This window comes from Ammospiza nelsoni, chromosome 22 (genome assembly GCF_027579445.1).
Source record: "Ammospiza nelsoni isolate bAmmNel1 chromosome 22, bAmmNel1.pri, whole genome shotgun sequence".
In the NCBI taxonomy this organism is placed as follows: Eukaryota; Metazoa; Chordata; class Aves; order Passeriformes; family Passerellidae; genus Ammospiza; species Ammospiza nelsoni.
In genome coordinates, this window is record NC_080654.1 from 5,867,806 (window position 1) to 5,892,967 (window position 25,162).

Below are 25,162 nucleotides of genomic sequence, written 5' to 3' on the forward strand. Positions count from 1 at the left end.
GAGGAAGAAATGAGGGGTGTGATCAGGAGGAAGCTGGGTGTATGAAAAGGAAGAAATCAGGGGCAGAATAAGGAAGCTGCAGGCTCACAGGATTAAAGCTGAGCTTCCAAAAGTGCCAAATCACTCTGAGTTTGAGGTCTCCAAGAGCCTTTGGGGGGTGGTGGGAAAGCCATGGATTTTTGGAGGATAACACAAAATGTTTCAGCTCTGCAGAGGCAGGAATGGGCCCTACTGCCACCAAACCCAAAGGGCAATGAGGAGAAAACCACCCAGATGAGGAAAAGAGCTGGAAAAAGCTTTTCTCTCTTCCAGGCTCACCCAGACTGCTCAGAGCGCGAGGGATTTCCATCCAGCCCATTAACCTGCTCCACTTTGGAGGCTCAGGCACTCAGCCATAATTAGAGAGGTTGTTCCTGCCAGGAATCAGCTCCTGGATGCCCCAGGCTCCTGGGAGGCCAACAGGGACACATGGCTGGGGGGGCTCAAGGTGATCCTGAGCCTTTTATAAAACTGAGCTTTGCCCTCAGTCACACGGGGAGTTCAGAGGCCGGGGGGACACCAAGGGTGCTCTGCAGACAGAGCAGGTCAGGTGAGGATTTTGGGGGTTTTAATGCCCAAAGCAAGGCAGGGATCCCCTGTGAGGGAAGTGACTGCAAGGGGAACAGAGCTGCAGTTTGGGGTGAGGGCAGAGCACCTCAGTCACTGCTCTGCAGGAAAAGGAATCCCAGAATCCTTGAGGTTGGAAAAGCCCCCAGGACCATCGAGTCCAACCTGTGCCCAATGCTCTCCTTGTCCCCAGCCCAGTGAGTGCCACCTCCAGGACTTCTTTGGACACATCCAGGGATGGGCACTCCAACCCTCCCTGGGCAGTTCCAAGGCCTGAGCACCATTTCCATGCAGAAATTCCTCCTGGTGTCCACCCTGAGCTCCCCTGGCCCAGCCTGAGGCCATTCCCTCTGCTGCTGTCCCTGTTCCCTGGAGCACAGCCCGACCCCCTCAGCCGTCCCCTCCTGTCAGGAGCTGTGCAGAGCCACAAGGGCTCCCCTGAGCCTCCCTTTCTCCAGGATGAGCCCCTTTTCTGCTCCCTCAGCTGCCCCTGGGGCTCCAGCCCCTTTTCCAGCTATGTTCCCCTCCCTGGACATGCTCCAGCCCTTCCAGAACTGAGGGGTCCAGGACTGGACACAGCTGATGACCCTGAACTGAACGAGCTGCACAATCTGCACTCACAGAGGGTTTAAATCCACACATGAGGAGCTCCCTGCTATTCCCACACCTCTGATTATTCCTCACATTCCCCCAAGCCCTTGGTCAGCCCTGCTCCTGTCCCAGTGGGATTCATTCCTCGAGTGCCAGTGTGGCTCTGGTTTGTGGCTGTGCCCAGCTGGAACCTGTGAGATCCTGTGGGATCCTGTGAGATCCTATGGGATCCTGTGGGACCCTGTGGGATCCAGCACCACCCCCCTCCTCGGGAAGCCCACTCAGTCCTTCCCTGCATCTCCTTCAGCTCCACAAAGCTCCCAGAGCTGAGGAGATCCCAGCTGAGGAATTCAGCACCGTGAAACTCCAGCGACTGTTTGGGAAATTGTTTTGAAAACTCGCTGCTGTTTTCTAGAAGGGGCAGATGAAAACAAGGCTGGGCTTCTTAGCTCGGGGCAAGGGTTTTGAACAGCTTTGTCAAGGCCAAACCTCTCTGCTCCGGGAGCGACGGGGAGGTTTCTCCACCAGGACCACATCTGACACCAGGAGTCTCTGCCGAGCCTCTCCTGCCTCCTTCGGGCTGTTGCTTTTGTTGACACAACACCATCAAAGGCACCTTCCCCTCAGTCACAAAGGGAAACTGATCCTCCCACTCCCGGCACGGCATGCAGGGGGCTGGGGCAGAGCTGAGCCGCTGGCAGAGGGGTTTTTTTGGGTTTTACTGCGTCCTGCTAAGGCCACCCAGGAGGTTTAGGCACAAACTCCAGGCTGGAGCAGGAGGGAGATCAGCCATGGACTGACACTGAGGGCAGAGGGGATCAAAGCCTCAAGGAGGAGCTCTGCCTCCAAGCCTGGTTTGATCCCCAAATCCTCAGGAAGATGAGAAACTTTCCAATCTCCCCAGGGACAGGAAGAGCAGGAGAGAGGGAGAGAGGTCCTGGGGAGGTGCCCGTGCTGGGGCAGGGTGGCCCAGGGCAGCAGCAGGAGCAGGAGCAGGAGCAGGAGCAGGAGCAGGAGCAGGAGCAGCAGCAGCAGCAGCAGCAGCAGCAGCAGGAGCCTCCTCCCAGAACCTCGGGGCTCCTGAACCCCTGTGGGATCAGAGAGGGATATCCCGGCCTGGCTGAGGGAAACACACAGGGACAGGAGGTACAGGGCCCTCCAGCCCTCCTGCCTGCCCAGGTGGCAGCATTGGGGGATGATAAAACACACCCCAGAGGAGGATGTGCATGTCCTACAGCAATGCCTCTCCTTGCAAAGCCCTGATCATTCCAGCACCATTTCTGGCTTTGTAAACACAACAGGCTCAGTTTTAAAGGGAAAAGCTTCTCCCCTCTGTGCCACGAGCCCCTGGGAGAGCAGAGCTCCTGGCCTTTCCTCCCTAATCCAAAAAGGCTTTTTCTGGTGTGGTTCTGAGGACTCTGAGGAACTGGAACCAAGGAGCCCAGGAGGGACAAAGCCTCCTCAGGTCAGGATTTTGGGGGTTTTAATGCCCAAAGCAAGGCAGGGATCCCCTGTGAGGGAAGTGACTGCGAGAGGAACAGAGCTGCAGTTTGGGGTGAGGGCAGAGCACCTCAGTCACTGCTCTGCAGGAAAAGGAATCCAAGAATTCCTTGAGGTGGGAAAAGCCCCCAGGACCATTGAGTGGACACAGCCTGGAGCAGCCCAGCAGGAGCTGCCTGGGGACACATTCCCCATTCTGCCTGTGAGGTGTCCCTGCAGGATGTGGACAGGAGGCTCAGGTGGTGCCAAAGCACCTGGGGCCCTCTGGGAGCCTCCAGCAGCTTCTCCTGCACAGGGAGGGTGGGAGCTCACCAGACCTGCATGGGAGCAGCACAAACCCTCCCTGCCAGCAGGGCAGCAGATCCAGGGATGGATCCAGGCATCAGCAAAGGCCTCAGCACAACCCCCTGCAGCTGCCATTGCATGAAGCTGTGGACTCATGGAATGCTCTGGGTTGGAAGGGCCCTTAAGCCCATCCAGTACCAGCCCCACCATGGGCAGGGACACCTCCCACTGTCCCAGAGTGCTCCAAGCCCTGCCCAGCCTGGCCTTGGACACTTCCAATCCGTGCCAGGGCCTCATCCCCCTCACAGGGAACAATTCCTTCCCAATGTCCCATCTGACCCTGCCCTCTGGCATTCCAGGCCCTTGTCCAAAGTCCATCTCCAGCATTCTTGGAGCCCCTCCAGGTACTGAATGTCCTGCAACTCTCAGTTTCAAATGGGGTTTGGTTTCTTTCCTGGCTGTTCAGCCCATTTTTGGGGAGCACCAGGGACTCTCAGCACTGAAACCAGCGTGCTCCACCAGCTGGACTCTCAGGAGTGGAGCTGGATAAACAGATTCCAGCATAAACCACCCCCAGCCCTCCACCAGGATGCCCTGAGCACAGATGGACCCAAATTCCAACAACTGCCCAGGCTAACTGTGCAAGTGAGGGCAAGAAAAGCACCCCCAACATGGGAAAAGCCCCTGTCTGCCAGGGACCACCTACCCTGGGACAGCACTGCAGCACATCCCACACGTGGGGCTGCAAATTATCCTGCTCCAACAGATCCTGCGTGGGATGGGAAGGGTGGGAGCAGCTCCACAATGGCCAGGAGAGCTCCAGGGAGAAGAGCTGGGAGGCACCTTCCCAAAACAGAGATCCTGCTGCCTGCCACCCTCCCTTCCAGAGCTTCCAAGCCCACCAAAAGCTCTCCACAAGAGCCAGGCACCAACTCTCTTGTGCTGCTCCAGCCCCATCCGTCACACGTCAAAGCCATTGTTTCGGATCTAAGCAAAAAAATACTTTGAAACCTCAAAAATTAGGGTTTTTTGAAGTAATTATCTCCCTCCTCCGTCTCTGAGACGAAAGAAACCCAAGCCAATTATTTCTTTGAAGGCTAAATATTTACTCCCAGATGAAGCAGCTTGGGCTGGAGGGGAATTATCCAGCTCTGATGTCATCTCATGCCTGGGAGCCAGAAAACCCGGATGAAAACAGGTAGGAACAAACAGCAACAACAACAACAACAACAAAAGGGTGTCTTCTCCTGGAAAAGCCTCTCAGGAAGGGATGGAGGTGTGCCCAAGACATTGTGCTCCCATTCCCTGCCCAGGGCTCCTTAGAGGAGATGCTGAATGAGGGCACACGTGGAGTGTGAGGGAACCTCTCTGAGCAAGCCCTGGCCTTGGGGAAGAGCCAGAGTCTCATCCCAGAGCTCTGGAGTCTGTGGGGCAGGTGTGGGAACTCCTCCACAGCAATTAGCCTGCACACACAATGAGTGGTGATCAATCAATGTCAACTCTTCGGTTTTTCTTTTAAAAAGCCCTCTCCTGCCTTATTTACATCGCAGCATTTCAAAGCTCTGCCCCCTCCAGGCTCTCCTTTCCCAGGCAGGCAGTGCCACCCCCAGCTGGGGGCACCCAAAGGAAGAGTTGGAGCTGTGGGATCCCACCGGGGCTGACTCATCCCTTTGGAAAAGCAGGAACCAGAGCGCTCCCCGAGCCCGGCCTCCAGTTTCAGCTGATCCCATCTCAGCCATGACAGCGTGCAGGAACAGCTCCTCGGGGGATCTTCCCTTCCCTTCCCTTCCCGTGGGACCTGGCCCCGCCACGCATTCCCACAGAGCCACAACATTCCCACAGAGCCACAGAGCCACAGAACCACAGAGCCACAGAGCCACAACATTCACACAGAGCCACAGAACCACAGAGCCACAGAGCCACAGAGCCACAACATTCCCACAGAGCCGCAACATTCCCACAGAGCCACACAGCCACGCACTCCCACAGAGCCACAACATTCCCACAGAGCCACAACATTCCCACAGAGCCACAGAGCCACAACATTCCCACAGAGCCGCTCTTGGGGAGCACCACCACAGGCTCAGGGCTCTGGGATGGGCTCTGTGGGGCACTGGGGACAGGACAGGGCAGGGTGTCGCAAACATCTTTTCATTAAAAATCCTCTCCTTAAGGTTTTTTCCTCCTGAGAAGCTGAGAGGCTTCAGGAATAAAATGTAAATAATGATTATCTGCTGCTGTGGAATGCAACAGGTGCATCTGTGATTGGTCTCATGTGGTTGTTTCTAATTAATGGCCAATCACAGTCAGCTGGCTTGGACAGAGAGTGAGGCAGCTGCCTTTGTTATCATTCATTCCTTTCTATTCTTAGCTTAGCCAGCCTTCTGAGATGAACCTTTCCCTTCTATTATTTTTAGTATAGTTATAATGTAATATATATAATAAAATAATAAATCAAGCCTTCTGAACATGGAGTCAACATTCTCGTCTCTTCCCTCACCTGAAAACCCCTGTGAACACTGTCACAGAATGGATGGGCTCCATGGGGCACAGGGGACAGGGCAGGGATGGCTCTGTGGGCACTGGGGACAGGGCAGAGCTCCCCGGGCTGCAGGAATCCACAGCCTGGGGCAAAGAGCTCAGCAGAGCCCAGGAGCTGTGTGTGCATCCTCCCCTCTGCAGCCCCAGCAGGCCAGGAGCTCCTTTGGAGGACTGGGGTTTGTTTTCTCCTCTTTTAAATCCACAACACCCCAATTCTCCCCTGTGGGAATCCCACAGGGGCTGTGGGACACAAAACCAGAACTCCAAGGAAGTGTGGGTGGATGTCCAAGCACCAAGGGAGGTGTTCACAGCTGGAAATTCCCAGGTGACACCAGCACTTGGGATGTGTCCCCAGTCCCTCTCCAGCTCTCCTGGAGCCCCTCAGGCACTGCAAGGGGCTCTGAGGTCACCTTGGATCCTTCTCTTCTGCAGGTGAACGCCCCCAGCTTTCCCATCTCTCTATATCCATCTCCACCTCTTGTCTCCTTATCCCCTGCATTTTGGAGGACTTCAAGTGCTCCAGACTTTAAACAATATCTGAGCAGCCCACAATACTTGGGGCACATGAATTCTGTGCCCAACAAGGAATGCTGCTGGATGCTGAGCTCCTTTTCTCTTTCCTCCTGCCAAAACAGCTGCTCCAACACTGATTTCTTTCCCTGCCCCAAGAGCTTCCCCCAATTCTTCTGCTTTCCTCAAAGTTATTTTAGTGGAATTCAGAAATTAAAAGGGAAAAAAACCCAAACTGTTGTGGGTGACATTTCCAGCACAAAAAAAAAAAAAAAACAGTGTGGGAAATAATCTGTGGTGTTTTCCTGCCCTCTGAGGGTGCCTGGACAGCAGGAAGGAACCTGCTTTCCCACGCTCTCCCACCTGCACGGGCTTGTCTGCTCCACCCCCCAAAATACCTGCAGTGGGAGCCACTGCAATGAGCAAAGAAAATCTCAGCTCTGGGACAGTGATCTCAGCTTTGGGACAGTGACTCTCACCATGGAATCACGGAATGGGACCTCAAACACACCCAGTGCCATGGGCAGGGACACCTTTGCTATCTCAGGGTGCTCCAGCCTGGTCTTGGACTCTCCCAGGGATCCAGGGGCAGCCACAGCTGCTCTGGGCACCTGTGCCAGGGCTGCCCACCCTCACAGGAACAATTCCTAATTCCCAATATCCCATCTGACCCTGCCCTCTGGCAGTGGGAGCCATTCCCTGTGTCCCTTGTCCCCAGTCCCTCTCCAGCTCTCCTGGAGCCCCTTCAGGCCCTGCAAGGGCTCTGAGCTCTCTCTGGAGCTGCTCCTCTCCAGGCTGAACAATCCCAATTTCTCAGATTCCTCCAGGCTGAACAATCATCACATCACATCACATCACATCACATCACATCACATCACATCACATCACATCACATCCTTCTCAGCCTACTGCAGCATGAACAATCCCAACTCAGCCTTCCCTAAATGAACAATAAATGAACAATCCCAACTCAGCCTTCTCCAAATGAACAATTTCAACTCTCTCAGCCCTCCTCAGGCTGAACAATCCCAACTCAGCCTTCCCCAGGCTGAACAATCTTGATTTTCTCAGCCTCATCACCTCAGGCTCTGGTGGCTGCAGGGAACATCCCTCACCCTGCATGACAGAGACCAGCTGCTCCCCTGAAACCCCCCAAGGCGGTGCTGAGGACTCAGACTGTGCCCCAAACCCCACATTTCTCCAGGATGCAGCCCAAACCCGGTGGGATGAGGCTCAGACACGCCCAGAACCATGGAACCCGAGCCCTGGGAGGAGGGAGGGGGGAGCTGCAGGGCTCACCTGAGGCCAGGGGCCGGATCCACTCCTTGCTGTTGAGGTCCAGTCTCCAGAGGTCGTTGAAGGCGGCGTTGCAGCTGCTCTGGGTGCAGCCCCCGAACACGTACATGGACTGGTTGGGGTCGTAGTAACACGCACCTGCAATGGAGCACAGCCCTGTCACTGCTGATCTGTGTGCCCCACAGCCCTGGCACTGCTGATCTGTGTGCCCCACAGCCCTGGCACTGCTGTCCCCACAGCCCTGGCACTGCCCTGTGCCCCACAGCCCTGGCACTGCTCATCTGTGTGACCCACAGCCCTGGCACTGCTGTGTCACCCACAGCTCTGGCAGTGCTGTCCCCACAGCCCTGGTACTGCTGTCCCCATAGCCCCTGTCCCTGCCCTGTGTCCCACAGCCCTGTCACTGCTGTCCCCACAGCCCTGTCACTGCTGATCTGTGTGACCCACAGCCCTGTCACTGCCCTGTGCCCCACAGTCCTGTCACTGCTGTCCTCACAGCCCTGTCATTGCCCTGTGTCCCACAGCCCCATCACTGCTGTCCCCACAGCCCTGTCACTGCTGATCTGTGTGACCAAAGATCCTGTCACTGCCCTGTGCCCCACAGCACTGCCACTGCTATCCCCACAGCTGTTATCACTGCTGTCCCCACAGCTCTGGCACTGCCCTGTGTCCCACAGCCCTGTCATTGCTGTGTTACCCACAGCCCTGGCACTGCCCTGTGCCCCACAGCACTGCCACTGCTATCCCCACAGCTGTTATCACTGCTGTCCCCACAGCTCTGGCACTGCCCTGTGTCCCACAGCCCTGTCCCTGCCCCGTGTCCCCCCCCAGCTCAGGCCTTTCCTCCCTGCAGAACAGCAGCCAGCCTGCCCCAGCTCCCCAGAACCACAGGGCATCCCCGAGCAGGGTGAAGCTCCAGCAAGAACCTTCCCAAGAGGATTATCCCTCGGGCAGAGCTGCTCCTCAAAGTGAAGAGAAAACTGCCTTAGAGGCCTGGAATTAATGAGCTTAGCTGTGATTAAAGCACTGAGCTCACTGACCTGCCCTGAGCTGGATCACAGAGCTCACAGACCCCTCTGCACCCAGCCCTGGGCTCTGTTCTCTTGTCAGGATTTCACCCCATCTCATTTAGAGCCCCACTAAAACCCAGGATCATCCAGGGGCATTCCCTCTTTAGTTTTAGGGTTTCTTTGGGTGGAAAACACTGAATGGATTTAGTTGGGTTTTTTTTATGTCCCAACAAAATTCAGAGTTTCAGCACTGCAGAAGTGGCTTATCTTTGGAAAGGAATCAGTGATTCTGGTGTTTGAAGGCACTGATGCTCAGGGAGAGCAGAGTTCTGGCTCTGAGCCCCCTGTGGGAAAGGATGAGGCAGCCAGATGGGGAACAGGGAGGGAACACCACGTTTGACATCCCCTCAGAGACACCCAAGAGCTCTTGGCCCCAAAACAAATCCCGTGGAAGTGTCTGTAGCACCCAGGTACCTCTGGCCAGAGGGAACTGAAACACGGATTAGGGAGGGTTTGCTCAGCTTGTCTGCCTTGGAGGCTGGGCAGAATTCTGGGTTTCCCATAAAATTCCATGTGGGATAACCCCCCCACAGCAAAATCGCTGAGATTGTGCTGTCCTACTTCTTTTTAGAGTCACTTTAGGCAGCTGAAGGTAAGGAAGGCTGAGCAGCTTGAGGGGAAAAAATAGGGAAAATCAGGAAAAAGCAAGCACAGTGAAAAGCTGAAGTTTATTCCAGCCTGTGAGAATTCCACATGAGATTGTTGGGGCTGCTCTGGACTCTGATGATTCTTGTGGATCCAGCTCAGGATATTAGATATAAACTATCTATAAACATATAATGGAATACATGATATGTTTATACATAGTTTATATCAGGTGTAGAATAAATCAGAGAGAAATTGTGCATGCCCCTGATGGTTTTAGGGTTTTTTTTTGGGTGGAAAACACAGAATGGATTTAGTTGGGGTTTTTTTATGTCCCAGCAAAATTCAGTGACTCCTGGAGATTCAGCACTGCAGAACTGGCTTATCTTTGGAAAGGAATCAGTGATTCTGATGTTTGAAGACACTGATGCTCAGGGAGAGCAGAGCTCTGGCTCTGAGCACACTCCTGACTGCCCTGCCCTGAGCAATGAACCAAAGGAGATTTCCAACAGGAGTGGCTGATAGCCAGAGCAGAGCTGACTGGGGAGGGAAACCAGATGGAAAGCACATTCCCTTCACCATCATCGAAGAACATTGACTTCTGAACCTCAGAGAACATGAAATAAATTCACCCATCCCAGTTCAAGGGTTGTATTTCCCACTGGAGAGACTGGAAGGAGCTGGCTGGGCTGTAAATCCTATTCCCACATGGTTCTTGGGTTGGAGGGTGACAGCCCTTGGTGTCGGACACCGTCAGGGACCCAGGGGCAGCCAGAGCTTACAGGGAACAATTCCTGCCCAGTATCCCATCCATCCCTGCCCTCTGGCAGTAGGAGCCATTCCCTGTGTCCTGTCCCTCCATCCCTTGTCCCCAGTCCCTCTCCAGCTCTCCTGGATCCCCTTCAGGCCTTGGAAAGGGCTCTGAGCTCTTCCTGGAGCCTTCTCCAGGTGAACACCCCCAGCTTTCCCATCTCCTCCTATCTCCATCTCCACCTCTATCACCTCCCTCCCTCAAATGCCATTGTCCTGCCCCTTGCAGCGCAGAGCCTGAGCAGCCAAAAACCCGGGGCTATTGAGCAAGGCTGGGTACTGGGAGGAGCTGCAGCCCTGCTCCAGGAGCAGCCCATCCTGTAAAACAAACATTCCAGCTCTCACCGCTCCCGTGGGTTCGTCAAACCCACAAATTGCTGTAATTACTCATCCCCGTGGTGCCACCAACCCCAGGCTCCTTGGAAACAAAAACAATAAATCAATGCTTAAAATTAGTCACTCCTCCAGCAGAGGATCGATATCCCTGGCACAAGGCTCGGCATTCCTCTGCTGCTTTTCCGTTTCTGCATTCCTGAGCCTTCTGACATCTCTTTCCGACTGCGGGCAGTGATTTCACCCCGTGACTCATCGCCCTGCTATGACCTCGCAGGTTCATACATAAAACAGCTCGGTGACTCCTGTGAACATCACCCAAAAATCCCCAAACACGGAGGATTCCTGACCCTGAACACTCAGCATTATTGATGTTTCACATCCTGCAGTTCTGGAAAGGTGACAGCCCGTCCACAGTTTGTTCTCAGCGGTGTGATCCCCGCCAGGCTGAGCCTTCCATTCATTATTCCTTATCAAGCACTTCTGCCATTCCTCCCTTCAGGACTCAGAGCAGACAGGTTGACCTCCAGCTGCTTAGAATTCTCCTCCTTGTCCGTTTGTGCTCCCTTTGAGAACTTCTGGGACAGTTCTAACAATTCCTGGAAGCGACAGCGAGCCCCAGCCAGGGCTTTGATGGCAGCACTGACTCGTGCCTGGGCGGTGACGTCTTCCCACAAAAACCAGCAAACCACTCATCCCTCTAGAAGGGCTCTGTGACTCCTGCCTGCTCCCTCCTCACTTCCCAAACTCCTGTTCCCTCCACCTCAGCTCACTGTCATCCCGTGAGATTTTAGGTGACAGTTCATGGTTTGCCTTTAGGAACTGACGATTTGTAGCTCGGCTTTAAGGCTGGGCAGCGAACGCTGCTGCAGGGAAAGCAGAGGCTGCAGATCTGGGCAGCTGCTCACAAACCAATCCGTTTAAGTCAGCAAACAAGTTAATCCAGATTAGCTTTGTGCCCACAAAGTGCATTACTAACGCTGCCGTGGCCACCGGGGCCGGGCAGAGCCGGGGCACTGTCACCGAGCGAGGCTAATACGGATTACACGCTCCGAGGGCAGGGGATTTAGGGAGACAACTCACTTTGCAGCCAGGAAGCCCGTGGCAGGCAGCAGGATAAAGCAAAGAGCACACAGCGCTCTTTGGGGCAGCTCTGAGCCTTTTCCGGGCAATTTCTAGCTGGCCTGAGCACTCAGCAGCGGCAAAACCGCTGCTAAAATTGAAGGGAAATACACGCAAGTGTGAAGTCGTTAATAAGCACTTCAGTAAGGTTGCTAAAAATGAGCTGTGAACTGCGGAGCCTTTTCATCTTCCAGGAAGGCCAGGGTATCTGGGCAGAGCACAATGACTTCACCAGAGCTCCCCGCAGCGTCTCCCGGACTTGTCTTGGCAGGAGGCAGCACAGCGGCTGCCTCATCAATTATTGCTTGGGAAGATGAAAATGTGCTGCCTGCTGCTCTTGGAATGGCAGGGCTTGCACCGTGTTTATCTTGCCTCAGAAAAATGCAATTTGCTTCCTGGAAGAGCTGTCCCCCAGAGGGCTCAGACTCTGTGCTGAAGTCACAGGATGGAATTTTTGTTGTGTTTTTTTTTTTTTTTTGCTGGAGCTGAGGCAGCTCAATGCTGCTGCACTCCAAAGAACAGGGATTATTTCAGTATCTTCCCCTCTGTGGCATTGTGTTTAGGGATCTTTTCTCTTCCTGTTCTCTTCCAGAATCTTGGAAGCAGGGGAAGAATTCACCCAAACATTGAGTGGTGCTGTTGACTGAATTGCTCCCTTTTGTCAGCAAATCCACCTGCAGCTCTGCTCAGTTTGAGCCCAGCACATTGAGAATTCCCAGTTTTCCTCACAGACGTAGAGGACCTGTACCAGCAGCTGCTGCACATCCCTGAGTGCTGCTCTTCCCAAAACCCACTGGCTTTGATGGCAATGACTCCAGCCCAGGGGCTGAGGAGGACACAAAGGTCAGGCCCAGATCCTGGGGACAGCTCCGGGTCCTCAGCACAAGGACCCTGAGGGGCTGGAGTGTGTACAGAGATGGGAATAGAGCTGGGGAAGGGGCTGGAGCACCAGGAGAGGCTGAGGGAGTTGGGAAGGGGCTCAGCCTGGAGGCTCAGGGGGGCCCTTGTGGCTCTGCACAGCTCCTGACAGGGGGGGACAGCCCAGAGGTCGGGCTGTGCTCCAGGGAACAGGGACAGGACAAGGGCAGCAGCCCTTGCTGTGCCAGGGGAGATTTAGGTTGGATATTGTGAAAATCCCTTCATGGAAAGGGGGTCAGGCACTGGCACAGACTGCCCAGGGCAGTGCTGGAGTCACCATCCCTGGGTGTGGCACTTGGGGACACATTTCAGTCAAGGGCTGACCCTGTGATCTGGGAGAGTTTTCCAGCCTGGGGAGCTGCAGAATGATCCCTGCACAACCAGAAAGCCACAGTCCCATCCCCCTTCCACTCCATCAACACCTCCCAGGATCAATGAGCCTGCCAGGACCAGCAGCTCCCAAATCCCTGCTCTTGTGGTGAGCACTGGCACAACCATGGGCTGAACACTGCGGAGATGGGCACGTGTGGCACTGCCAGCCCCCAGGGAGGCAGCTCCCGTCGAGATTCCAGGGGATGGCACTGCCAGCCTCTGAGAGAAGCAGTTCCCAGGGGGACTCCAGGGGATGGCACTGCCAGGTCCCAAGGGAGGCGGCTCTAATGGGGACTCCAGGACATGGTACTGCCCATTGGGATTCCAGAGGATGGCACTGCCAGCCTCTGAGAGAAGCAGCCCCCATTGGGATTCCAGGGCATGGCACTGCCCATGGGGACCCCAGGGGGTGGCATTGCCAGGTCCCAACGGAGGCAGCTCCTATAGGGATTCCAGGGGATGGCATTGCTCATTGGGATTTCAGAGGATGGCACTGCCAGTCCCTGATGGGAGCAGAATTGCAGGGGATGACACTGCCAGGTCCCAACGGAGGAAGCTCCCAGTGGGACTCCAGGGGATGGCACTGCCTGTGGGGACTCCAGAGATGGCACTGCCTGTGGGGACTCCAGAGATGGCACTGCCAGCCCTCAGGGAAGCAGTCCCATGCAGGGAGGCACTGCCAGGGCACTGCAGGATACTCACTGTGTGAGAAGCGCTGGGTGATGGGGGTGCCAGGGTAGGGGTAAGTGCGGCTCTCCCACTGGATGTTCCCTTCCTGCACTGCCTTGATAAAGCCGTGGTAGCACTGATGGGCCACACCTGGGGAGAGAACAACACTGTCAGCAAAGCTGGGAACTGCTGGGGGAGATGGAACAGGAAAGCCTTATAAATATGATTGCCTGGCAGAAGATTTTGAGAACATAGAAACTATAAGTGAGATTGAAATGAAAGCAAGCTTTGAGCTACCTCAGTTACTGAACAACAGGAAAATAATGGTGTGGCCAGCTGAAGGTGATCCCCTTTTGATGGAACAACACCCTCTGCTTGCAGACAGTTCCAAGGGTCAGAGCAGACCCTACAGCTTGGCAGAAGGGGCCCAAAGAGGAGTTTTTAGGGTTTAAAATGCAACACAGTATGGCAATGTAATGATTCTTATAGGCTGTATGTAAATGCTATAGGATTTGTATGTTGTACTAGATTGGTTCGTGAGAATCAGAATATTCAACACAGAAGAAGATTTATTGTATTGTAACGGGAACCTCGCTCTCTTACCCTCTTACTCTCTCACCCTCTCATCCTCTCTCCCCCTCTCTCCTCTCCTGCTCCAGTTGTGCCTGGCAGCTCCCAGCAGATCCCTGCACTTGGCCCTTTGCAATAAACCCCAAGTTCCACAACCTGGCTGCAGAGATCTCTCATGTCCATCTGTCCCGACCATCCTCCTCCCGATGCTCCTACAGGGAACAAACTGTGCCTGCATGGTGACAGCAGCTGCAAAGCCCCGTGTTTGGGTTAGAACCACGCTGGGAATGTGGGGATTAAAGGAATAAAGACAAGGGAACTCTGCAAATGTGGAAGTCAGCAGCGTGCACCGGCCGGGTCACGACATCCCGGCAGCTCCAGTCGGGAAGCAGAGCCCTTGGAAAGGAAGGAAGCACTGGGGTGCTGTGGGGAGCTTGTGCTCAGCCCTCTGTGCTGCACCCTGTTCCCTCAGCACACCCCAAGGGGCAGCTCCCTTCTCTTGAGGAGCCTCAGTGCAATAATCAACTTGTGAGAGTGTGAATGCAGCTACTGGCCAGGGATCTGAAAGGAACTGGAGTGATAAAAATCAGCAGGGATGCTCCAAGGCTGCCACTAATTCTGGAATGGGCCAGAGGCTGCTCCATGAGGAGACAAAAGGGTCTGGAGAAGGTTTCTGGCAGCAGCAGCAGCTCAGCAGACACTTGGTGGCACCTGCACTGAGGATGCCACAACCTGCCAAGAGTTTTTCCCCAAGCCCTGTGCCAGGAACACCCCCAGCAAGAAATCCCACTCCGGGATACAAAGCAGGAAGGGGTTTTTAAGATAAAATATAAAGCCTGGGGTCCTTGAGGAGCTGATCCCTGAGAGTCACATGGGAAAGGCAATGTGAGCTCCAGGAGTGCACAGCAGATGTATCCTGGCAAACAGGAAAAATGAACCAGGAGAACATGAATCAATTGTTTACCTCAAGTGACCTCCCTGGGCACAGCTCACAGGTGGTGGCTCCAGAGCTTTCCTTGGCTGGAACTGCCCCAGAAGGGCCCAGCTGCCCTGCACCACCCGTCCCTGAGAGGTGACACAGCCCAAAGCCAGGCTGTGCTCACCCCTGGGCTCCAGGGATGTTTCCCACATCCCTCTGGGGTGACTCCCAGCTGTTTGTCCATCCCAGCTGCATCCCTTGCAGGCCATCCAGGAAACAGCCAAGCAGCCACTGGGAGCTGCAGCACTTGGGAAAGGCCCTTCCCCAGGGCTGGAGGCAGCTGCTGCCTCAAAAGGATGCACAAAAAAAGGGGATTTTGGGCCATGGGCCCTGCTGGGGTAGCTGTGGTTTTTAACCTCCGGCCTGTTCAGCTCTGGGCAGAGTGGGAAATGCCTGGGATCTTTCAGATGAGGAGAAATCCATAAATGAGCCATCACCTCACAATCTGCTAAGGGCATTCCTCACCTGACACCCACTCCTGTTTTCCAGAAGGAGCATGTTCCCCTTGTGCAGCAACCTGTTCCATTTCCTAGGACTGAACTGCTCTCCTCTGAAACTCCTTGCTTTTAAATGAAGCTCATGATTAAAGTGTGCACCCAAACACAATGGTACCAGAAATCACCCAGTGTATTAAAATAAAATGAAGCAGAAGGTTCTGCTTGTACCTTGTCCAAATTTTTCCTCCTTATTTGCTGTATCATACTTTTCCAGCATTAAAATACCCCCCAAGGCTCTGGAATGAGTGTGCAGAGGCAAAGGAAGGATCTGTGTCTCTGGGCTACTCTTCCAGGAAGCTGGAACATGCACATCTCTACTCATGCAGATTTTATGCTGCACTTATCTCCAGCAGAGCTGTAAGAAGCAGAGCCAGGGCTGTTGGAAGCAGCAGCTTTGGGAATGTTAATTACTGAGCAAGAGGCAAATGAAGTGCAATTAAAACCCCATCAGCCATGGGACACTGGCAGGGGCTCTGGGGAGGAGGCTGCAATCCAAGATCACCAGTGCAGCACTGGGAGCACTCAAAGGCAGCAGAGGAGCTGCTCTGTCCTGGGGCTTGGGCTTTGGTTTAGTTTGGGCTGGAAGGGACCTCAAAGCTAATCCAGCTCCAACCCCTGCTAAGGTGGGACCTTCCACTATAGCAGGGCACTCCAAGCCATGTCCAGTCTGGCCTTGGACACTTCCAGGATGGGAATTCATGGCCTTTCTGGGTTTTCTACACTGAGGGGCTCAATTCTGCACAGCTCCAGACCCGCTTTGAGCAAAGCCAGGGACCCCATGGCTGCTAGGGCTTCTCTGGGGTTTCACAGAAGTCAGATTTCAGAGTTTGAGGATAAAACAAAAGGAAAAGGTAAAAGAGAGCTGGGTTCCAAACCCCACAATCAGAGAAACTGCTGCCATCACTTGTACCTTTGATCAGTCGATACCACTGTTTGCAGACAAGGGCGGCGGTTTTGTGCTCCTGGTAGGGAGAGAGGAAGGACAGGATGTATTCCAAAACCTCTTCTGGCAGCTCCAGCATCGATCTGGAGCTGGGCCTGGGCTCCTCCACCTCCAGCTCGGCGTGGGGCTCTTCCTCCTGCTCCATCGTCCCTTCCACGGCGGCCTCCTCTGCATCCACGGCCATGAACCCGTCATCGTCACTGTCCGAGGAGCTGGCCATGGCATCCCACGTCACAGCTGCCAAAAGGGACAACAGGGAGGTCACAGGGAGCACCAGGAACAGTCATGGTCACTGTCCGAGGAGCTGGCCATGGCATCCCACGTCACAGCTGCCAAAAGGGACAACAGGGAGGTCACACGTGTCAGAACTCAGTCCATCCCTCCAGGTGTCCAGAGTTTCCAAGGACCCCGTCAGGGGGCTCAGAGACCCTCATGCTGCCCAGAACACCTGGAGATTTGATTGTGACCCCTGGAGCAAGTTGCCAGCTTTGTATGAGGACCTGAAAGTCACAGAGGTTCAAATAGTATAACAATAAAACGATCACAGGGTGAAAATGTAGATTTTAGGATTTTTGGTATGGGGGTTATGGGGACAAGATGGAGGAATCTGGGCATGTCCAGCCTTTCTTCTTCTCTTGCTCTCCATTTTCTGCAGTGATGTTGGCACTTTGGGATTGGTTTAGAGTAGAAGTGCACTGTCTAACATAGGTGATGGGTATTGGGAATTAAGTAAATATGTTATATGTAGGTTGTAGTATAAAAGGACAACACAGCAGATCTCAGCTGGGCAGAAAGAAAATTTTATAGATAAGAATTAATAAACAACCTCAAGACCGAAAAGTGAAGAGTCCAGACTCGTTCTTCTATTGCATGGGTTGAAACAGAGACAGAAACAGAGACACCCTGCACATCTGGGGGCAGCAATTAACAATCAAAACCTGAGAACACAGAGCACCAGGAGCACACTGAGAGCTGTGTGCCACACCAGAGGGCTGTGCCACAGCAGTCATCGAGTGCAGGACGTGGTTTTGCAGTTTTGCAGCAGCTGAGGGTTTAGGAGGGGCTTTCCCAGGTCACTCCATCCCTCCCCACCCTGCTGCTGCCTGTAGTGGGGAGCAGAGAGCCACAGCCAAACCCTGGAGCTGCTGCTCCCTCGTTGGGCAGGAGGAGACATCGAGGAGACGTCGCCCTGCCCTGCCCTGCCCTGCCCTGCCCAGCTGGGATGGGGAAAGGATCCCTGGGGAACCTCACCCGAGCTGAGACAGGATCACAGGACATTTACAGTCCCTGTGGAACCTGTTCTGCCAGCCAGGCTGTTTTACCCCAAACAACATCTTGGGGGGGGGGGGGGGGGGGGAAATGCCCTGCCTCCTTTTCAGCACCCTTTTCCCTTTATTTGTGAAATACCTGCACACAGCCCTGGCTGGCAGGAGGTGAGGAAAGCAAATCCCCCCAGGATTTATTGCTGATGGAAGGCTGGGAGAGCAGAGTTGTATCTCCAGCTATTCCCAACATCCCCAGCGTAAGGTGACACCTCGATGACAGAAAAGTATCATGAAATAAATCCACCTTAACGAGTGGCTGTGTCCAGTTTGGGCAGCTGGCCCTGTGTGAGGTTAAATCCATGCAAATCCAGACAAACAGCCTGTCCTGAGCACAGCAGCAGCACTTTTCCCTTCCAAGGTGGCTGAGTGGAGACCAAGGGAGCAGCAGCTCCCTCATTGCTCCTGGATCCTTAACCCAAACCACAGTAACAGCTCCTGGGGATGATATGGGGCTTTCTTTTCCAGAAATTCCCTTTTTATCCTTTCCTAGCACAAGGGAAGGACCCAAACCAGGGCAAGCTCCCCATTCTTTGGGTTCCTCCCAAGTCCACAAGGCAGAGGCTGCCCAGTCTTCCCCCAGCCCTGGACTGACCAGGATTATTGGAGACAAATCCACACAGTCCATAGGAGAAACCCAACCTGCAGCAGGCCAGGAAGCAAACCAAGACAGCTTTTCCCTAACATCCTCCAATATAAGAATATTATAATTTTTTTTTCCAAATCCTAACTATCCCAGAAAATCTGGCTGGAAGGAATTGAAGTTATTGATGTCAGGGTTTAACTTGGGTTACCTAGCAGGATAAATACCCTGATACAGAAACACCCTGATACAGAAATACCCTGGTAACAAACCCCATGTTACACCACATCACCTTGGGACATTGACTGATTTATAAACGAGGTTTATTTCTCAGGAATAACCTGAGCTGCTGTTATAATCCAGGGTTTTCCCATGCCGTGGGAATGGCAGGTGGTGGAGACACAGAGTGGGAAAGCTTTCCATGGCAACCAATTCATGCCATGAAATTCATGTCATGAAAGTGACAGGCGACAGCACCAGTCCCCAGCACTGTCAGGTTCCCCGAGGAAGCAGCTTTGGGAAATGCACAGGGCTGTCAATCTGTGGGAGGAACCACAGCAGAACCCAGCACGTTTCCCATGTCAGAAATCCCTGCTGGAGTCACTGTTGTGTAGGGGAGGCTTGTGCTGGTGTTCACAGGGGTTCTTGGATTGGGGAAGGGATGAGGATCTGACTCCACGTTTCAGAAGGCTTGATTTATTGTTTTATTATATATATTACATTAAAATTATACTAAAAGAATAGAAGACAGGATTTCATCAGAAGGCTGGCTAAGAATAGAATAGGAAAGAATGATAACAAAGGCTTGTGGCTCGGACAGAGAGCCCGAGCTAGCTGACAGTGATTGGCCATTAATTACAAACAAACTAACACGAGCCAATCCCAGATGCACCTGTTGCATTCCACAGCAGCAGATAACCATTGTTTACATTTTGTTCCTGAGGCCTCTCAGCTTCTCAGGAGAAAAAATCCTAAGGAAAGGATTTTTCATAAAAGTTGTCTGTGACAGAGGCTGGAACCCAAAATCTGTGACAGGGGCGCTGCTGCTGCTGCTGCTAGGAGCCTGCCTCACACAGAACAGGCACGAGCTCCCAGGGACTGAGGGAAAGGAAAAGTGGAGTTGTGCTAAAAAATATGAAAGAATGGAGGGTTGGGCCTTTTCCAAGCAAAGGCATCTGTAGCTGGGAAGTGCCTGTGCTGGTTTCCATCCTGACACAGCATGCCAGTGCTCCAGGCTGGAATGGGATTGTGCTCCTGCCCAGGATGGGGCTGTGCCCAGGATGGGGCTGTGCCCCTGCCCAGGATGGGGCTGTGCTCCTTCCCAGGATGGGGATGTGCTCCTTTCCAGGATGGGGCTGTGCTCCTGCCCAGGATGGGGCTGTGCTCCTTTCCAGGATGGGGCTGTGCCCCTGCCCAGGATGGGGCTGTGCTCCTGCTCAGGATGGGGCTGTGCCCCTGCCCAGGATGGGGCTGTGCCCCTGCCCAGGATGGGGCTGTGCTCCTGCTCAGGATGGGGCTGTGCCCCTGCCCAGGATGGGGCTGTGCCCAGGATGGGGCTGTGCCCCTGCCCAGGATGGGGCTGTGCCCAGGATGGGGCTGTGCCCCTGCCCAGGATGGGGCTGTGCTCCAGGCTGGGATTGAGCCATGCTCCATGCTTCAGGCTGGAATGGGGCTGTGCTCCTGCCCAGGATACAGAAGGACAGGAGGGTCTGTCCCTCCCTCCCAGCCTGGGATCACAGAGCAGCTCCCCAGGAGTCAGAGGTTTCACATCCTCAAGCCCTGCCAGAACCCTGAGCAGGAGTTTTTACTTCTGGCCCGGGGACAGTGGTGATGGACCAGGGGGCTGTCAGGACCTTGTGTGATCCCAACAACTTCTATTTGTGCTCTAAATAATGTCCAAATGCTGCTGGAGAGGGTAATGGGAAATGCAGGAATGCACACCCACCAGAAAGAGGTGTTTTCCAGCTAGTAAATCCCAATTTGGATCCTCTGGAGCAGGCTCAGGAATAACCCAACACAGCAGGCTGATCCCAGGCACAAAACACCAAAAATCATCTTTAGAACAGTAGGAGGAGCCCCAAATAGCATATCTGAGGATGGAGAAGCTCCACTGAGTTTTGTCTGCTCTTCCCTAGCCACTTGATAATATTATAAATATTCCAAAGCATCTCCTTTGGTAAATCCTTGTTTCCTAAATGTTTGAACAGAAGGAATAACCATCCTCAGAGTTTTCACACCCACGCCGTGTTCTTTTTTTGGAAGAAAACAAGGCCAGCAATAAACCCAGCTCCCAAAAGGCAGCTCACTGTCAAAATAACCCTCCAAGCTTGACCTCCCATGGATGTGGATTTTGTTTGCAAGGGCGGGCTGGGAATAACCAACCCTGGAATGTAAAGCAAAGCCCTGTCCTAAAACCCTGCTCCAATACAGAAAAAGGAAAAAGAACCCAGGCAGTTGGCAAGAATGAGCTAAAGCATCCCAGCAGCTCCTGCTGCCAGTTATTCAGCAGATCCATGAGGGAAAGTCCCACACCTGGAGTTTTACTGGTTATTCCAGAAGCAGAACTGAGTGTTCCTGCATTTTTGGGTGATGCAAGAGGAGCTCTCTCCCTCATCCTCCCTCTCCAGGTGCTCTCTGCTTGCACCACAATGGCTCCACTTTGTACCTGGGCTAAAATGAATCTCTGAGCACTCAAAAAGCTGCAACCAAGAGATTTAAGCAGTTGTGTCTCATCCCAAAGTGGCTGCAACCCAATTAACTCCAGGATCGGATTGAGCCCTGAAAACACTGACACACCCCCTAAACACTCCATGATATTCTGCACCCCAGAGCCCTGCTGGTCCCACAGAAATGCCTGTCTATCCCAGCACTGGGAAGGATTTTGGGGTGCTCAGGGATCAGCCTGGACTGGAGCAAGGAGGAGTGGCAGCTGCTCCAGGAAGCGCTGGAAGGGCAGCGGGAGCGCGGCGCCGATGGAATCTCCCTGCCCTTTCCTGAGAGCTGCCAAAACATTCCATAATCCTTTTCCTCCTTCCAGAGCACTTCCATTTCCCCTCTCTCCCCTCCTGAAATTAGTTAAGAACCTGCTGTTTATTCCTGAAGTAATTATCTGGAACAAACAGCTGAGGAATATTCAAATAAATATATATTAATTATATAAAAAATAACCCCACGGGGTTGAAGCACTGCTCCAAAGCTGCTCCTGCAAATCCCCTCCTGCTCCAAGGAGCTTTTCCTACCTGCAGGGCCCTCTCCTGGTCCCAAAGCTCAGGCCTGGGTGGCACTGGTGGCTCTCTCCTGAGCTGCCTCCTCCTCTCCACAACTGCTTCAGGAAGTGCTTGAACCTGCAGGGTTTTTGACCTGCCCTTTTCCCTCCTCTTTTTATGGATTTGATGGAAAAAAAGCCTCCAAGGGCAAGCTGTTGAATGGCAATGAGAGGCTGAGCACTGATCCTGACTCACTGCAGACACTGGGAATGCTCATTTTCACCAGGAACACAGGGAATGCTCCCTCCAAGGAGGAGCTGCTGCTCCCACCAGGAAGAAAAGGAAAAAGGGAAGGGAAGAAAAAAGGGAAAAGAAGGGGAAAAGGGAAGGGAAAGGGGAAAAGGGAAAAGGAAAGGAAAGGAAAGGAAAGGAAAGGAAAGGAAAGGAAAGGAAAGGAAAGGAAAGGAAAGGAAAGGAAAGGAAAGGAAAGGAAAGGAAAGGGGAAAGGAAAGGGGAAAGGAAAGGGGAAAGGAAAGGGGAAAGGAAAGGGGAAAGGAAAGGGGAAAGGAAAGGGGAAAGGAAAGGGGAAAGGAAAGGGGAAAGGAAAGGGGAAAGGAAAGGGGAAAGGAAAGGGGAAAGGAAAGGGGAAAGGAAAGGGGAAAGGAAAGGGGAAAGGAAAGGGGAAAGGAAAGGGGAAAGGAAAGGGGAAAGGAAAGGGGAAAGGAAAGGGAAAGGAAAGGGGAAAGGAAAGGGGAAAGGAAAGGGGAAAGGAAAGGGGAAAGGAAAGGGGAAAGGAAAGGGGAAAGGAAAGGGGAAAGGAAAGGGGAAAGGAAAGGGGAAAGGAAAGGGGAAAGGAAAGGGGAAAGGAAAGGGGAAAGGAAAGGGGAAAGGAAAGGGGAAAGGAAAGGGGAAAGGAAAAAGGAAAGGAAAAAGGAAAAAGGAAAGGATTGGATTCCAGGTGTGTGAGAGGACCCAGTCCAGCTGGCCCAGGGCTGGGGCTGCCAGGAGAGAGGGATTTCATTATTTCATTATTTCATTATTTCATTGTACCTGGCAATCAGGAGCCCTGGTGGTAATTTGGGGGTGGAAGGCAGCAGCTGTCTCCAACCTGCTCCAGACTCTTCCTCATACTTTGGAATGGCTTTTTCTGTGTGCCAGCATCTCCAGGGGACACTCTGGGGACAGCCACACTTCTGGCTGATTGTCTGCCCCAGTTCAAATAAAAATCCTCTTCCAGCAGACAGAAATGGTTCATTTTTCCTTTTAAAAAAAAATCTTGTATCTATGGGAAGGATTCTTTCCACATTTTCAGTATTTTTGTGTTTGTCTCCCCAGCTGTGCCATCAAGGACTTCACTGCAGCTTTCCCTGATCCTGGTTTTGCTCTAAAATAAGCCCTGAGAGCTTTTCTGGGGTGAAAAGAGGAAAATCCAGCATTATTTCCAAGGAGAAGAATGATGTTTTATAAGAGCAGCAGCACAGGGAGTGACAGGTCTGTGGGAACCACGGGATTCAGGACTGGGATAAATACCATGAAATAAAACATTTCCAGTCCTCCCCAACCTGCAGCAGCTGCAACTGATCCTTTTGGAAATCAACTGCTGGGCAAGCTCAACAATGAGGGAAAAAGGCAGATTTTAGTCCAAAAAAAAAGAAAATACAGCCTCTGGGAAGCTGTGGGATGAGCAACATCCTGTGTGTGCAGAGTGAGACCTCGGGAACACTGGCACCATGGATGTTCCTTATCCCTGCAAAACAGGCAGCTCCAAGGGCTCTTTTCCCTTTTTTTTCCCAACACAAAATTGTTTTTCTTTCACACAAGTCACCCAGGAAAAGAAAGGATTCCTAAATTCCATCCTGCAAGGTTGAAAATTCCACCATTTCCTCCCTGTGATGGTTTTGCCTGTTAGAACTGGGGGTTCAGGGACTTCAGGAAAAAAATCCAAATTAAATCATTTTTACTGCTGCCCATTGTCCTGCACCTGCGCCACTGCAGGTGAATTTTGGTTGGTATTTCTGTAATAAAAAGGCACCAAGATCTCAGGAATTCCTCCCAGCTGATCCTTGGCTATTCCAGATTCCTGCTTGTTTTATTCCCAGGTTTCAGTTCAAAAATAAGCAGCAGTGTGACATTACACAGCAGGATTTATTGCACAAACAGCACAGCAACCTACAAACAAATCCTGCTGAATCTGTTTTCCCACAAAATGAACGCACTGAAACCCAGAATGAAAATGTGGGGTGGTTATCCTGGATTTATTGGAGGAATACAAACCTGGGAGCTGAGGTTTGAGGGACTTTTTGGTGTGGGGTTCACAGGAAAAGGGGAAGCAGAGTTTAATGACACCACACTTGAGGTGTATATAGGGAAATAATAATAATAATAATAATAATAATAATAATAATAATAATAATAATAATAATAATAATAATAATAATAATAATAATAATAATAGGCTCCAAAGTGTAATAAAATCTTAATATGAAATATGAAGTAATATGCAGGAAATTTATAATGAAAGCACAAGGAAAACACTTCAACTGACCCAAAATCCAGCCTGGTTTTGCTCACATGAAAAACAAGTCTGAAAACAATTCCTAGGAGTTCTGTATTTGCCTTTCCACACCAAAAAAAAAGACAATCCTTAAATATCCCTGCAGAAAGCCATGAAAAATCCAAAATCTCCACCATGCACCAACCCTTCCACTTGTTATGGATGCATGGATTCGGATAATTTCCATGTTTTTGGACAATATTATTACCCTTGAAAGGGTTGGATTTGTTTCAAACCTGCCAAAATCTCCCTGGCATCACAAGAGGAGCTGCTCGGGTGCAATAACCGGCTGCTCCCTTTTCCTGAAATCCCCTAAACTGAGCAGGAAATGAGGAGGATTTGGGGCTCACACACTCCCTCTGCCGGCCCCCGCCAAGCCCTAAATTCCAATTATCACCTCAGCTTTTCCAGCAAACAAATCCTGCTCCATCTGCAAACTGAACTCCCTGCAAGCCCCAAAACCCGGGATAACCCCTCAGCAAGCAAACAGAAACATTTGAGGCTGGAAAATTGAGATTTTTCCACGGAAAAGGGCAGCTGCTCCTCCTGGTGCAATATGTGCTGTAGGAGGATGAACTTTACAGGATAAAAACATTTATTTAAAACTGCTCAGGATGATTTACTGGCAAGAATTCCTGATCAGGAATGCTGAGCAAAGCCACACTGGGAGATCCTGGGAATTGTTGTCACAGGAGCTCTTGGGAAGCTGTGGAGAATTGTCTGAGGACAGCCTGTGACAATGTCACAGCATTCCCTGAGTCCTACAAGCCCTGACACCTCCCAAAGTCACCAAAACTGGTTCATCTGCACAAATGAAGGGAATTTAGAATGGAACCACGAGGAAAACTCAGCCACTGACCTAAATCCAGCCCAATTCTGCTCACCTGAAAAAAAAAAAACCTCCTGCAAGTTCTGGGTTTCCATCCAGGAAATGCCCAGTTCCAGCTGCCCAGGCAGAATAACCAAATGAAAAACGTGGGGATATCTCAGGAAAGGGTTTGCTAACAAAACACCCAAACATCCTGGATGCCTTCATTCTTCATTCCTGATTTTCTGACTGGCTGCTTCAGGGGTTTGTGGGATTATTTTATTCAAGTCCATTCTCTGCAGAGCAGCAGTGGGGGATGCCCATGGAAGGCATTGTCCCCATTGTCCTGCAGGAAAGGTGAGTGCTGGAGCTCCCTTGGCTGGGAGAGCCCTGGAGTTCATCCACCTGCAGCTCCTGGAGCCCCCAGGCAGCTGGGGAACAGGAAAATGGCATTTCCTACCCTGCCCTGCTCAGGATGGGGGTGTCAGGCCT

The 25,162-nt window shown here is 52.5% G+C and overlaps 1 protein-coding gene across 1 annotated transcript in view; it reads right to left on the minus strand.

Annotated features, from left to right (window-relative positions):
• Window positions 1-25,162, minus strand: part of FBXO42 (F-box protein 42) — a 52,150-nt gene that overhangs the window by 18,025 nt on the left and 8,963 nt on the right. The window contains exons 2-4 of the mRNA XM_059487632.1: window positions 16,165-16,434; window positions 13,242-13,358; window positions 7,333-7,467 (exon numbers count right to left, since the gene is read on the minus strand). Of these exons, the coding sequence (XP_059343615.1) occupies window positions 7,333-7,467; window positions 13,242-13,358; window positions 16,165-16,417 (505 nt within the window). The 5' untranslated portion in view covers window positions 16,418-16,434. The remainder of the gene's footprint in view (window positions 1-7,332; window positions 7,468-13,241; window positions 13,359-16,164; window positions 16,435-25,162) is intronic.